The following is a 15063-nucleotide window of genomic DNA, read 5'->3' as shown; positions in this document are numbered from 1 at the left end:
GGCATGAAGGAGTAATAAGGAAGACGCTCAAGTTATTGAAGTGTGTGCGTGAAAGAAGAATTCCAAAGTCTAAAGCTCTTAGTTCTTCGCTATTTCAATTGTTGAGCTTTACTTGTACTCAAAAGAGAGAACAAACACTCGTGAAACTTTGAAGAAGTGTAGCAGAGTCTCTACACTGCAAAGTCAAGGACTTAAGGTTGTAACATCTCTTTTGATCCTTAGTGAAATCCAGCCTATCAGCGTAGGAGAGTGGACGTAGGCTTGATCTAAGCCAAACCACTATAAACATTGTATTTCTATTCTCTTTCCCTTAAACTCCTTATTTCAATTTACAGCTTCATATAACTGTTTACTACCGTTTACATTGCTAGCAAATTACTTTGAAGTTTCGTAAAAATTTTATCACCTATTCACCCCCCTCTAAGTGATCTTACTAGCCCTTTCAAAATGAAAAAGATCTTCATAATCTAAATCAAAATTAGTTTTAGTGGGAGTTTGATAGCAAGAAATGACACAAAGAATTTGCTTAAGTGGATTTTCATCAATGGAAAAAATATTCAACATCATCATTTTCAAGAGAGACATCGGTTTCCAATTCAATGTGGTGTATCAAATGGTTCTACTCTTTTTTCGTCTGGGAGGATTTGACAAAATGACATTTCTTGTTACAGATGAAGCATGGAGTTGATTTCTTGCAGTCTATGCAATCTGTGTGAAAATTCTCTCAATGTCTCTCTAAACACTTCTTCTTCTCCAACCTGATGGGGTCCTCTGAGAAATTTAGCTTGGATAGTTAGAAATGTTATCATCCAAGCATCTCTAAGCGTCTCTATGCTCTGAAGTAAATTTCTAGATAGTCTACAACTAAAAGGCAGTCCTTAAAGGGCTTGAACGCATGTTCATCCATTATGCGATGGCATACCTGCTGCAACTAACCTGGTTTTCCTTGATTCAAAGCATAGATCTCCTCATTGGTATTAGGCTCGAGTAACCACCATAAATTAGTTTTCGGCTTTTCTTAGGTGTGTAATACTATTTCTCTTTGAGTTTGTAAACTCATATTTTAAAAGTGATATTGATTAGTTATGTTATGAGTTAACAATGAGCAAATTCTTTGTATAAATTGGATCAAGCATTATTACTATTTGTGCATTGAATGTGAAAATGTTATCATTTGATTCTAGTCTAAACGGATAGCCTGCAAAAGAGTTTGCAAAACCTTTTGGGAAGGAATCATAATAAGTTCTTGATTTTAACTATGCTTTATGAAAAGTCATATATTGATTCATGAATTGGTTTACAAAATTGAGTTTGAAATAGTTTGGGAAACATATTATAATATATAAAATGTGATTTAATAAAGATTAATCAATATACTTGATCATTGATATTTGAATTGTGATGGTGAAAAGTTATGATTTGGTTATTAAACCTGAATTATGAGATGGTTTCTGATTTTGGTTGTGGATTACTAGAGATTGAGTTTGATGATTTATGTTCCGTATCTTTGTGAACCCATTGAGGGGTATGTGGATATGTATGCACATATTGGTCTAGGATATCCTTATGGCCGAGCCACCGGCTTATAATAGATAAAAACCTAACTAATGGGGGAATTTTGGTCATCTTATTACGAGCATTATGCGTGATTATAGCTAGATATTTGAACATGAGTTTGGCCAATGTAATAGACTATTGACTTGTGCTATTATGAGATTGACCAATGGGTTGGACCATTGGTGTTTGCTTTGTTATTATCTTGTGTATTTTAAATATCACATTTTTCCCTTAAAGGTTTGCTAAATTTCAGGTTTGGTGAGAGTGAGTTATGTTTGTGTTTTAGATGTGCATAGTAATTACTCGATTCACTTAGAAAAAAATGTATCATTCAATAAGCTGTGGTAGCTTATTTTTTTCTTCTTATCATGTTTTTCAAGTGCCTTAGTTAGTGGTCAATAAAGCAAAAGCATTATCACAGGAACTATTGGGAGCTAGATATTTAGGGTATAGTTTGCAACTACGTCCTTTGAAGAAAGGATTTGGGGCGTGACACTTTGTATGCTTTGTTGATGAGTCATGATGCTTGCTGCACATCTTTCAACTAGGTAAATTTTCCAAAAAGTCCTAAACTTAATGTACTTTTTAAATTCAGTCATAAATATTTCAATTTTGCTAATTGAATCTTAACCTTTTTTCACTTTTTGCCCATTGAGTTCATTCGACCAATTTTGGTCGGAAACCTCTGAAGTAGACGTTGACCGTTCTACGTGGCACGACCGGCACTAACATGGACAATTTTAAAATATTTTTTTCCGAATTCTAATGCATTTTTTATTAATTTTTTATTTTTCCTTTTTTTTCTTTACCTTTTCTCTTCCCTCTACCAACCACCGTTGAACCTTATCGATGGCCGAAAGAGGTCATTGGCCTCAGGTGAGGGCTACCCCCCTTGTCCGAGGTAGGCAACAAGGTTTGATGGAGGGAAAAAGAAAGAAAAAAAAAGAAAAGGAAAAAAATAAAATAAAAATAACTAAAAATGAAAAAATATTAAAATATTAAAAACTATTCACATCACCGCCGGTCGTTCACATGGTTGCGGCCAGCATCTATGTCAACGATTTCAAGCCAAAAAAGACCTATTGGACTAGGTAAAAAGTGAAAATGTTTAGGATTCACCTGACAAGAATGAAACGTTTAGAACTGAATTTACAAAAGTATAATAAGTTTAGAATATTTTGGACAATTTTTTCTCTTTTGATTGCATGTGTATTGCATTGTTGTCAATGACCGTATTGCATAGCTGTCGATGTCCACGTCACATAATTGTCAATGTTCTCATAACTTGAATTATTTCAATTGACGTGCTCCACATCTTGTTTTGGCAGAGAAGTTGTGATGAAGGCTTCGATGGTTGCATGTATGGATGAAAGAATAGGAATGAGTGAACACCGCAATATAAATCGTTATTGTTCGACAATCTCACTTCTTAATCTTTAAAACCTTTCATTCCCCGCCGGTCGATATAAGCGTGGCTGCTTATTCCTTTGCTGCTTCATCGCTTGGATCTAATCCAATAACAGAGAAGCTACCGCACATGCAGGAGCTCGGACCGAGATACAAATACATGGACTTGATAATCACAGGCGGGTCACCGTAGGAACGTAGGAGGCCTCCTGATCTTGGTGGCTTGCTCGAACCCGTAAGCGATTTCAATGAGTGTAGGCTCAGAGCCTCTCAAGCCTCCGAAGCAAATCCCAAAGGGCACTCCATCCTCGTCATATCCAGCAGGCACGTTTATTCCTGGGAAGCCCCCGATCGCAAGAACCGTTGACACTATATTTTCAGGAGTCACCAATGCGTCCAACTTGTTCTGTCTCATCAGCTTCTCAAACCCGTCTCGGTTCAATCTGGTCATGTTTTGCCACGCTGATTTCACAGTCTTGTCGATCCCATTCGTGGCTTGCGCTGCGATGAACAAGTCCTGACCATACTCATCGATCTTTTCCTGCAAGAACAGCCATTTTTGTAACTAAAATGGAGTACTTAAGCGTAATTTATTCATTTTGTTCCATCATATCTGTATTGTAAGTTGCAGATAGTGTAAAAACCAGAAATTATTCAGCGCATCCCGGTGAGGGGTCTCTGCCCTCTTGCTTGATTCTGCTACATGTTCCCCGAACATCATGTGATTCTACATAATTTTGACTTGAACGAAGACGGTGATATAAATTGCTATGTAATCGTACTAACTCACCACATGCTTGTGCTTGTTGTTGAAGGCAATTACATCTGCAAGGGATCGGACTGGTGAGACAACCAAATCTTGAAGGTAAGTATTCAGGGCTAGCTTGAATTCGGCCGATATCGCTACACTTTCACTACTGTAAGAGTAGATTTCATTCATGTTGGCTAATTCCAAGTGGTCCACCAATACTGCGCCTTGTTTCCTGTCCAAGAAAGGAATATATGCATATATTATATGTCAAAAGTAATTCATTCAAACTTGAGGAACTAATGGGTATCAATATCACTATTAACTACCTCAGGGTGTTAAAATGGCTTTCAAATGCTTTGGTGACCGGAGTTCCTGAGTAGAAGTCGAAGAAAGCTTTCACGACTCCGAGTCTCTTGCCTTTGAGCCCATCGGCTTTGAGAAATTGCTTGTAGCCCCCTCTCGGGATGTATTTGGACGCTTCTCTAGTGGCTTTAGCATCATAAGGATCGAATCCTACAATGACATCGAGGACATTGACGGCATCTGCAACAGTCCTACACATTGGCCTGAAAGATCCCACATACTGTGATTAATACGTCTGGAGTAATCTCCGTGAGTATAAAGAATGTGGACGTATTTCACCTCGACTTACCCAACAGTGTCCTGTCTGGGAGTGATGGGGACAACCCCACCTCGGCTCGTCAAGCCGAGGGTGGGTTTGATGCCCACCAACGAGTTAAAACTGGATGGACACAAGATTGAGCCGTCCGTCTCTGTTCCCAACGACACCGCCCCCATATTCGCTGCCATGGATATGGCCGACCCGCTACTTGACCCACAAGTAGTAGCTGATAGATTGTATGGATTCTGTGTTCATATGCATTAACTTTAGTCATCAGATAAATAGATTCAAAGGGGGTTTTCCTTCTATTATTTTGTGGAATCTGCCTCTTCTAGGACAAACAGCTCACGTGCTTCATAAGCAGCTATCATGGCGCACTCACTAGCGCATGTTTTTAATATTTCCAGCATATTCTTGAAATGATTTATCCCTGTGGGACATGTGCCACTTTCCGAATATTTTTCACAAAATGCAACACTAAGTATGGAGGTTCGATTAAATTAATAGCCTCACACGAAAGCATTTGAATTGTTAAACCTTGCAAAGATAGACCAGAATAGAAAAGTGGATCGGTTGTTTGGCTGACCTTTCCCTGGCCGCTTCTGGCACACCATCCACTGTGGTCACTAGAAAAACGATAGTGAGCCCACTCGCTCAAGCTCGCCTTCCCCAGCAACACGGCCCCGGCCCTCCTCAGCCGAGCCACCACACCAGCATCACGAGGCACAACAGAGCCAAGAAGTGCGAACGAGCCCGCCGTGGTGTTCATCTTGTCTTTGGTGGCTATGTTATCCTTGAGCAGTATGGGGATCCCGTGCAAGGCAGATAGCGAGCCATATGGCTTCACCTTACGCTCTCGGTCTGCTCTATCGGCTTGGCACAGTGCATCTGGGTTCACCTCTATGACACCTCTGAGGAGCGGGTTGAGCCTCCGAATCCGGTTGAGGTAGAACTTAGTCAGCTGCCTCGAGGTGAGTTTGTTTTGCCCGAAAGCAAGTTGGAGATCGTGTGCGGTCGCTTCTTCGAGAGATACTGCTTGTGCTTGAGCTAGAGCGACTGTTTGGAGCACGAGTAATGAAATGGCTAAGAGAATACGAAGCACTCGTGATTGAAGAAAGGCAAGGGGAGGTTCGGTAGCCATAGTTTCACTGTTCTTCGAGGTTTGGATAAGTTGTAGAGGAGCGCACAGCAGAACTCAGAGCAGAGAAGGAGAACCACAAAAGAAGGGGCGAGTTTCCATATCTCAATTCAAGTAGTATATAATCAAGTACACACCATTAAGAACAAAAAAAGAAAAAAGAAAAAAGAAAAAAGTACACACCATTAGACCACGTGCCTAGTGGTGTAGGGATGAGAGTAACGTGCTTAGTGACATGGGCTTTAGGGGGAAGATGCCATCGGGCGAGTCCTGCGCTCCGCAAGAGTTTAGTAGACAAGAAAAAAATATACAAAAAAAGAAGAAGAAAAAAGCCAAAGGTGTTGGGATATCATAAGTTCACACTTAAAAAGTGATAGTGGAACCATTGGTGTAAAAAGAAAGAAAAAGGAAAATGAAAGTCGATTGGTAAAAAAAGATGGGCTTGAAGAGAAAACCAAATAAAAGGAGCGGACAGTGAGAACAGAGGAAAGGAGGAAAAGGAATAGCCAAATCACTTATTATATATATAACAAGTTGTTGCTAAATATGTTCCAAATTCAATCATTTAAGAGACAACCATGTTATTTTTGCATTCTTGTTGAAGTCGGAATGTGATAGATACATCACATGACAAGAACTTTATGAAATTTAGATATTATTCCATGTGAATGGTATGAATCCATATAGTTTGAGTCAACTTGGTTCATCATCTCTTAGGGTAGACGAATGCAACCAAAGATTGTTCCATGTGAATGGTGCGAATTCCTACAGTTTGAGTCAACTTGGTTTTAGGGTTAATTAGTGCAACCAAATATTTTTATTTTAAAAGAGCAAATGGAATGCTCTCTTTGCTCCCATGACAGGAAAGGCATATTCTCTTTCCTTTTCAATAATACATCAAGTGTGGAAACAAATGAATAGACATGGACCATTATTAGCTCCTCCTCTCCACTAAGGAAAGTATTAGAAGATATGCTCGAGAATCCATTTCTGATTATGATTGTGCACTTAATTAATTAGGGATTAGATTGAGATTAAGTTTGATTTGAATATATTCTTGTCATTTATTGTGTACATCTCGTACAATATTTACATAGGCTTGATTTCCGGTCACGTTGTTCTTTATCTTTCTTGCTCTTTTTTGCTTCCTTTCATGGTATTAGAGCTACCAAGCTCCTAATTTAACTTCCAATTTGATTGCCTACCACAGAACTCTGACTTGCAAAATAGAGTTATTCCTTCGCATGGGAATCAATTTTTTGAAAAGGAAAAAGAAAAAAGCGAAGATTTCTTTTACCACCACGAACAACTACAGAACTTGCCTTTTGCTTCGGATGACCAACCTACAGGAGAAGTCATGCCTGCTACCTTAGAAACTTAGGATCCAGCTGTGGAAATTCCCGCCACCCAACAATAGCCCACTCAAGCCCAATACGTGCAATGGTAGCCCATCCAAGCTCAATCTAATATGGGGTAGCCCATTCTGGGTCAACCCATCGCGGGCCATCCTTACCAGTGGACACCTTATCTATGGTACCTTGGACCAAGCTCAAATCCATCATTGGTAGGAGTTTAGGGCTACCAAAACAATGCCCAACTTGATTGAAGCCCACCAACCAGCAGTGGGGCAAGCCTAGCCATCAAGTTGGATCAAGTTAAACGCGGAGTAGACGAGCAAGTCGGGCAAACCGGGTATGGGAACAAACACTTGCTCGAAATTTTTCAATTTGGGTCATGCAGCTGAGTCATGCAATTCGGGTATGGGGACAAATTCCTACCCGAGTTTTGTGCCCGGTTTTTTGCCTTTTCCAATCGTGGCCGTTCGAAGCCTAGTGACCCCCTATACGTGTTGACCGCCAAAGGACCAAAATTGTGACTCATTAGTTTGCACCTAACCGGGCCAGAAAACTATTCCAAGTGGTTGCAAGACTTTCGGCGGGCCCTCATGATGAAGGACAACGACGGTTTTCTAGGTGAAGATGTCCAGATGCCCTTCGATGAGCACTTGGTCCAACACTGGAGAAAGTGTAATCAACTCATTCGAACATGGATTGGTAACTACATACCACCAAAAGTCACAGCTGGTCTCCCACCAATGGAGGACTCAAAGAGCATGTGAGAATACACCAAACAAATGTACAGAAAATTAGATCAAGCGAAAATTTTCTCTCTCATGTAAGAACTCAGTGAACTCAAGCATCATTTAATTTAGGGAGAAGTATACTATCAGTGTCATAACTTGTGTACGGCGCTTACTTTAGTGCCAAAATTTTCCGTCAGATCACTTAAGTGCCAAATCGGAGAAAAAACGATTACTTTGGTGCCACCGGCGAGAGATTCCGGCCAAAATGATTACTTGGCTTTTATATTTTAAAAAAAAAAAAAATCAACAATTCTTAAGACTGTCCACGATGGATGGCATAAAACAACGCTGTTTTCCTTTCTTCATAAGAAATGACGTTGTTTTACCATTCCACGTGGATCACTTACAAAATGATCGTCGTTTTGTAAAATAGAGGAGTGGATTCACTACGGCCAAAAATGGTGTTCGTATATGATTCTTGCTCAACACCACTGGCCGTAGCTCGCTCACCCAATGTCGTTTGCTCGCCCATCGTCACTCGGCCACTGCTGTAGTTGCGCCGTCATTCACGTTCATTCGCTGGCTACGTCCCCAACTCTCGCTCACTCAGGTTTGTCATGTTCTCTACATGGGTCAATTTAGTGAAAAATTTAGGGTTCCGACGGGCAAGTTAGGGCGTGGAGGGCAAATTGAGGGCTCGGCTCAGGGGGAAAGTGGTGGGGACCGAACAGAAAAATTGAGAGTTCCGTCGTTCGTTCGCTTTCTTTTGTGGGGACCAAATAGAAAAATAGGGCGCGAAAGGGAAAATTGGGCTCAACTCGAAGGGAAACAGTGGTGGGACTGAATTTGTTTAATTAATTGGACTGCTTCTGTGGGGGAAACAGTGGGGGACTGAATTAGGGAGATTAGTCGCATTTGTTTCTTGACAACAAAATGACAATGACCTACATGTGAAGTTGTTGATTCTGTCATGTGGTCCCAACAAGTAATAACTTTTTTTTTTTATTTTCATTGGGTGTAGCATCGACATGGACGCGAATCAGGTAGGCATCATTGTTTGCTATGGTGGAGAGTTTCTTATTAGCACTGAGTATTGAGAATATACTGGTGGAAATGAAGGTACTATCTATGTCAATGTTCGGAAGCCATTATATATTGATTTTCTAAGGGATTTGGTGTATTTTTTACAATGCAAAATGCAAAATCTACATTACTGTGTTCCTGTGAAGGAATTGAATGATGGTTTGAGATTTTTTAATGACGATAATGGTATTAAGAATATCATTTATCATTATCTTCACGGCAAAGAAGCTAAGTTATATGTTGAGTATTATAGTGATGGTGAGGATGAGGATGAGGATGAGGATGAGCAGACCACTACTAAAGAAGTGAGGGATCCTATTCAAGCAAGTAATCAGGTCGGGGATGAGTTTAGGTTAGATGAAAGGCAAAATGAGAGGGAGAGAAGTCATATTGATAGAGATGAATAAATAGGGAGATGTCCTGAAATCTTGGGTGAAGATGTGGGCGATGAAGACTTCATTGGATTAAAATGGGAAATTGCTTTATCTAGTGAATCGGAAGATGAATATTTGGCTTTAGTAAATTTATCAAATGACGAAGATGATGATGAACTTGCACAGTCAAGACAAAAGCAAAGGGAATTTCTGAGGAAAAAACTTGTAGCTTTAGCAAAAAGGCCCGAGCTAGTAAATAGGGATGGAGCTCCAGCTGAAGGTAATAAAAGTGAAGATGAAGAAAGCTGCGGCGATGAAATTGCTGGTTCAGAGAATGAACTTGACAATGATGATGAAGAACCTGCTCGTAGAAGAAAAAGTAAGTACCATTGCTATGATCCGACTATTGATAAACATGTTTTGTCTGTGGACATGAGATTTGACGATATCAAACAGTTCAAGGAAGCTGTTGTGAAGAACTCCATTGGTGAACAGAGGAGTGTTCAATTCATTAGAAACACGAAGGAATTTGTAAGAGTTAAGTACTCACAACCCAATTGTTCATGGAAGCTCTATGGCGCGCTGAGTAAGAAGGGGTCATTCCATATTAGGTCATTCTAGGAGGAATATACTTATCCAATTATCTTTAATAATAAAAGGCTAACAAGTATGCGGCTATCAAAACATTTTTTCAATACTATCAAAGCAATATCAGAAATCAAGAGTCCTCAATTTCAACAGTTAGTGAATGAGCAAGTAGGGGTTAATGTGTCAATGAATCAATACAAGAGAGCTAAGATGCGAGTGATGAAAATATTGATGGGTGGGTATAAGGAAGAATATGCACAGATATGAGATTATGTTGGCAAATGCATGTTTCAAAACCCATCTAGTAGGGTATATATAAAGGTTGTGGAGAGACCACTTCCTGATATTGGGCCTAGATTTGATAAATTTTATGTCTGTTTTGATGCATGCAAATGAGGCTTCTTAGCTGGTTGTAGAAGAGTTATATGATTAGATGGATGCTTTTTAAAGGGTTTATGCAAGGGGGAGTTGTTGGCTGTTGTGGGGAGAGATGCCAATAATCAAATGTTTTCGATAGCTTTGGTGGTGGTGAAGATAGAGAACAAGGATATTTGGTCCGAATTCCTAAAAAATTTAATGGCTGACCTTGAGATAACCGATGGGGAGGATGGGCATTCATGAGCAACCAACAGAAGGTAATTTCATTGTTAATTAATTCACTCCCTTTTAATATAAATCACTTACATATTTTCCCTGACTTGTATTTGTTGGTTTGAATTTTTGTAGGGACTTATTCCTACATTGGTTGAGTTGATGCCACATGCTGAGCATAAAATGTGCGCGAGGCATATATATGTAAACTGGTCAAGGAACTTCAAAGGAGATAGGCTACAGAAGCAGTTCCGGCAGATAGCAAAGAGTACCAACATGGCTGATTTCAGATTAGCTAAACAAGGATTGTTGCAACTGACAAAGGAAGGTTTTGATGCACTCTTCCAGACATAAACTAAGCACTGTTGTCGGGCCTTCTTCAACGAAGAGTTCAAATGCGATATCATTGATAACAACCTTAGTGGAGCTTTCAATGGCAAAATTTTAGAGGCTAGGTGCAAACCAATCATCAGCATACTTGATGATATTCGAGTTATGGTGATGACTAGACTGCATAGGCAAAGAGATGAGGCTACGAAATGGACTAGAGACTATGGCCCTAGGATTGTGAAGAGATTAGATGCAAACATTGCTGCTAATAGGTTCTGTCATCCAGTTTAGAATGGAGATAATTGATATGAGATTATTCAAAATCAGGATAAATATGTTGTCAACTTGGATAGAAGAAAATGTTCACGCCGAGCCTGGCAACTGAATGGAATTCCCTGTGCCCATGCCATTTGTGCTATTTAGATGAAGTAAGAAAACCCAAATGATTACCTAGATGATCGATACAAAAAAAAACTCATACCTTGCTTCATATCAATTCATGATGCAACTTATCAAAAGCAGCAAATTTTGGGAGCCAACAAATCATGAAAGCTCTCTACCTTTGCCATTAAAGAAGCAAATAGGAATGCCAAAAAGGAGACGAAGAATTCAGTAGGAAGAGGCATCAAGTCAGATGATGAGTAGGACTAGGGCAAAGATAAAATGCTCCTATTGCCCTAAGGAATGGCATAATAAGAAAGGTTGTGAGCTGAAAAAGCAGCATCAACAGTAAGCTGATTTAATGCCAGGGACAGAACCTACTGAACAGCTTCTTCTTAGGCCTATTGAAGAGAGGACAGAAGGCTCTGCTGTAATGCCTACTAAAGGGCAAATAGAAAGCCCTGCTGTAAGGTAAGTTTCCTCTTTATCTCAGTAACTTTTCAGTTCATATTCAATAGAGTTTGATGGTTAACCACGTGTACTGGCTTCTCTTGTACTTTTTCTCTGTCATGCACTTGTAATTTGAGAAGTTTTCTCCGTTTGTTTCCCACCATGAAAATGAGTAGATATTTAATTATTCAAATCATTGTAGTTGGTCATAATCCTGATACAGTACATTATTGTAAGGCCTACCAAAGAGTCAGAAACAGGCCCTGTTGTAGGCTCAAGTGCAGGAATAGGGACTGGAACGGGCAGGACAGCAACAACAACAATTGAGTCCATTGTTGAGCAAACGAGAAAAAAATATCCTATAAGTTGTACATCACTATGTTTGTCTTTATGGGTTGAAATTTAAATTTGTTATGTGTTTCTTAAGTGAGAAGACGACCAACTGCACAAGTTGCAGAGGTTGCTCCCCCAATTACTACTGAAAATGATGCACCACGGCGAACAAGAGGGGCTCTTGGAAAAATATTAAGGCAATATGGTTATGGGATTTACACAGATGAACATACTGGAATGACTATTTTGAATGAAAAATTTGTAAGCCTCATACATTTAATTTGTTGTACTTCAATTCATTTGGTTGACAATATCATTATGTTCTTGTAACCTAGGAGAATTTCGGAGGTACTTCTCTCTCAAGGTGGGCCAACTCAAGAATTAATAGCGTAGCCAAAAAAGAGTGCTCCAAAGAAGAAGACAGCGGGTATAGCTGCAAAACAGCCATCCAAAAAGAACCTAACACCAGTTCTATCTCAACCAACAATTGGGAGCAATAGTAATGATATGGACCAATACATGACACGTGCTAGAACAAAAATAGCAGTTGTCAAGAATAAGGAAAAAAAAGATGACAGAAACCCTAGTTAAAGAAACTGCACATCCAGTTCGAAAGAGTGCTCGGATTATGAATCAATTCAAAGTTCCAAATCGAAAAGGAGATCGAGGTGTTGTCCAAATTGGCTTATGGGAGAGTGCTGGACATGGTCTCTTTTTATGTGGTGTTGTGGACATGGTCTCTCTTTTTATTTTTTCTTTTTTTAGGAGGGTGATGAATATTATATCATTGATGATAGTTGCTGCCTGCATATTGCCATTGTTTTTTTTTTTTTTTTTTTTTAAAGAAGGTGCTGAACCTTCAGTGATTGGAGAGTGAAGTTAAACATGTTTTTCTTTTCTTTTGTAAATAATTAATCAATGTCAATGACAATAACTATTTATATTATTTTCTTTTAGCTTGGTTTCGGCTAGTAATGATAGCAAGATAGTTATCAGTTATACTGTATATTTTTTTGCTATTGGTACAATGTTCTTATGAAGTTGATATTATTTTTAAATTTAGATGTGTGCATATAGTATTACTAGTTGAAGTTGTGGCTGCTATTTATGGGGTTCTAGTTGTATGTGCTGGTGCAAGAACAAGATGCAATTTTAGGTGCTGATACATCTTGTTGCATCAACACTTGTATGGGCTAGTGCAAGAAGATGCACCAGCAACCCAACTGGTGCAAGAACAAGATGCCCTAGTGCAACAAGATGCAAGATGTACCACAACTGGTGCAAGTTTGAAACTTGGCACTCAAGTGATCACTATTTACAACTTGTGCAACAGAACTGATCACTTTGTAATCGCGATTAACACTTAAATGATCACTTTTATAAAAACTTGGCACTCAAGCGATCACTATTTACAACTTTTGACACCGAAATGGTCAATCATGAATTTGCCACCATCTCTTAATTTCGCCATGATTTGCAGTTACAGCAAACTAGCAAACCAGCAAACCATTACAATAATAAAAATGCAGCAACCATTCTATTTAAAGTAAAAACTAACCAAAACAAATATTGACAATACACAACTAAACAATAAAACTTTTAAGTGGTCAGAACTAATGCATTCTAACTCCAACATTTTCATTTTGCCGTGGTTTGCAATTGCAGCAAACCAGCAAACCATTACCAAATAAAAAAATGCAGTAAGCAAACCATTATATCTGAAGTAAAAACTAATCAAAACAAACATTGACAATACACAATTAAATAATAAAACTTTTAAGTGCTCACAACTAATGCATTCCAACTCCAACCTTGCATTTCTACTATAAATTACAACAAAACATTCTGCTTCATACAAAAATTGCAACAAACCAAAAACGCATCTTACTTATAAATAATCTAATACAAGTGCATATTCCATGTTTTCGACTATGGTAGACATACAAACTTTTTCTCATTACTCACTTCACATTTGAATAAACTACCCAAGAAAATAAGAACACAATCAACACTCGATAAAAGTTTCTTTTGATTTTTAGCCTTGAAACATCCTTCTTCAAATGGTCGACCAGAGATGTTAAACCCTTCATTTGAGCTTACATTGAGTCGACATCCTCCAACTCGTCCATTAATGCAGGTGGAGGTTGATTTCGGCCTTCAAATAACTCCAGGATTACCTCTGTTGCTCGATCAGAGAATTTCCTATCAACCCATTTGAAATATTTGCACTTCAAGCCTTCTCTATATCTGATGCACCCATGGAATCTTCTCCCGAGATTCAACCGAGTCCAAGATGTTCTTCTCGGACTTGGTAACCCACAATAATAGTAACACTCACCATCTAATTCACTTTTTTTTTATAGGAATGTGAGCCACTGCTGAAGCTTCTGCCCTTCATTTGCAAAAGCGAGCTAATAACTTTGGGAGAAAATCGAAATATGCACTCAACTTGGTTGAATTGGGGATTTAGGGTTTTCAATTTCCGATTCTGCTCGAATTTGGGGATTTAGGGTTTCTTATTTGGGAGAAAAGATGCTAAACAGTGTCGTTTTGTTATTTGCATGCTGATTATATTCTCCAGCGATCCACGTCGGCTTCAAATATTAATAAAAAAACTGTCACATTGGATTTCCGACCAACCTGATTGACGTTGGCATTGAAATGAGCATTTTTCAAAATTTTTGATACTTAAGTAATCCGACTGAAACTTTTGACATTAAAGTGAGCTTCATACATAAGTTATGGCACTGATAGTGTACTTCTCCCTTTAATTTAAAATGTCAAAAATAAGCCTTTAATTTATTCAAATTATTAGTTTAAGTGCATCAAGAAAAATTATAGGTAAGCAACGCATTCATTTGAAAATAAGCCTTTAATTTATTCAAATTATTAGTTTAAGTGCATCAAGAAAAATTATAGGTAAGCAACGCATTCATTTGATATGATAATTTCAAAATATGGATGAAGACAAAGTTCATTTAGGACAGAAATAATCTGACACTCCCCATCACTATTGCTAACAGTATTCATTCAGGGTATGCTTGATCCCAGCTACCAATAGTCATTACGCCACTCTGATTTGGATTCAAGTCATTTCATCGGTATTGCTGCAAGCAGCACTTATCATGTTTCATCACCCGATTTGTACTTTCGACGCTCGTTCTTATCCTTGTACTTTTGCCTTGGATTGAATGCTCTCCCTATACATAGCCAAGTTAACTTGCAGCCATGTCACCAGAAGTACCAAATTCTAAATCGCTATTGATTGACAGTCTCGCCTCTTAATCTTTGAAATTTTTATTCCCTGCCAGCCGGCATGAATCTGACTGCTTATTTCTTCGTTCCTTCATCACTTTTGGATCTAATCCAGTAATA

General features: G+C 38.8%; 1 protein-coding gene across 1 annotated transcript; it reads right to left on the bottom strand.

Moving 5' to 3' along the window:
• Nucleotides 1-2911: 2911 nt before the first annotated feature.
• Nucleotides 2912-5579, bottom strand: LOC104418919 (probable amidase At4g34880). The gene is made up of 5 exons (XM_010030397.3): nt 4924-5579; nt 4368-4582; nt 4042-4281; nt 3755-3947; nt 2912-3505 (listed from the first exon to the last, which is right to left on the bottom strand). Exons 1-5 carry the CDS (start codon nt 5476-5478, stop codon nt 3149-3151), a joined length of 1560 nt encoding a protein of 519 aa, XP_010028699.2. The 5' UTR covers nt 5479-5579; the 3' UTR covers nt 2912-3148.
• Nucleotides 5580-15063: the final 9484 nt, after the last annotated feature.

This window comes from Eucalyptus grandis, chromosome 9 (genome assembly GCF_016545825.1).
Source record: "Eucalyptus grandis isolate ANBG69807.140 chromosome 9, ASM1654582v1, whole genome shotgun sequence".
Classification (NCBI taxonomy): domain Eukaryota; kingdom Viridiplantae; phylum Streptophyta; class Magnoliopsida; order Myrtales; family Myrtaceae; genus Eucalyptus; species Eucalyptus grandis.
This window is presented reverse-complemented; position numbering and strand designations above follow the sequence as displayed.

What these genes read in the sequence shown, in the direction of transcription:
- LOC104418919 (XM_010030397.3), bottom strand. Translation starts at nt 5,478, where the DNA reads ATGGCTACCGAACCTCCCCTTGCCTTTCTTCAATCACGAGTGCTTCGT. An exon ending in CCAGAAGCGGCCAGGGAAAG is followed by an intron (nt 4,583 to 4,923) that starts GTCAGCCAAACA and finishes ATATGAACACAG; the next exon opens with AATCCATACAATCTATCAGC. An exon ending in CCCAGACAGGACACTGTTGG is followed by an intron (nt 4,282 to 4,367) that starts GTAAGTCGAGGT and finishes GGGATCTTTCAG; the next exon opens with GCCAATGTGTAGGACTGTTG.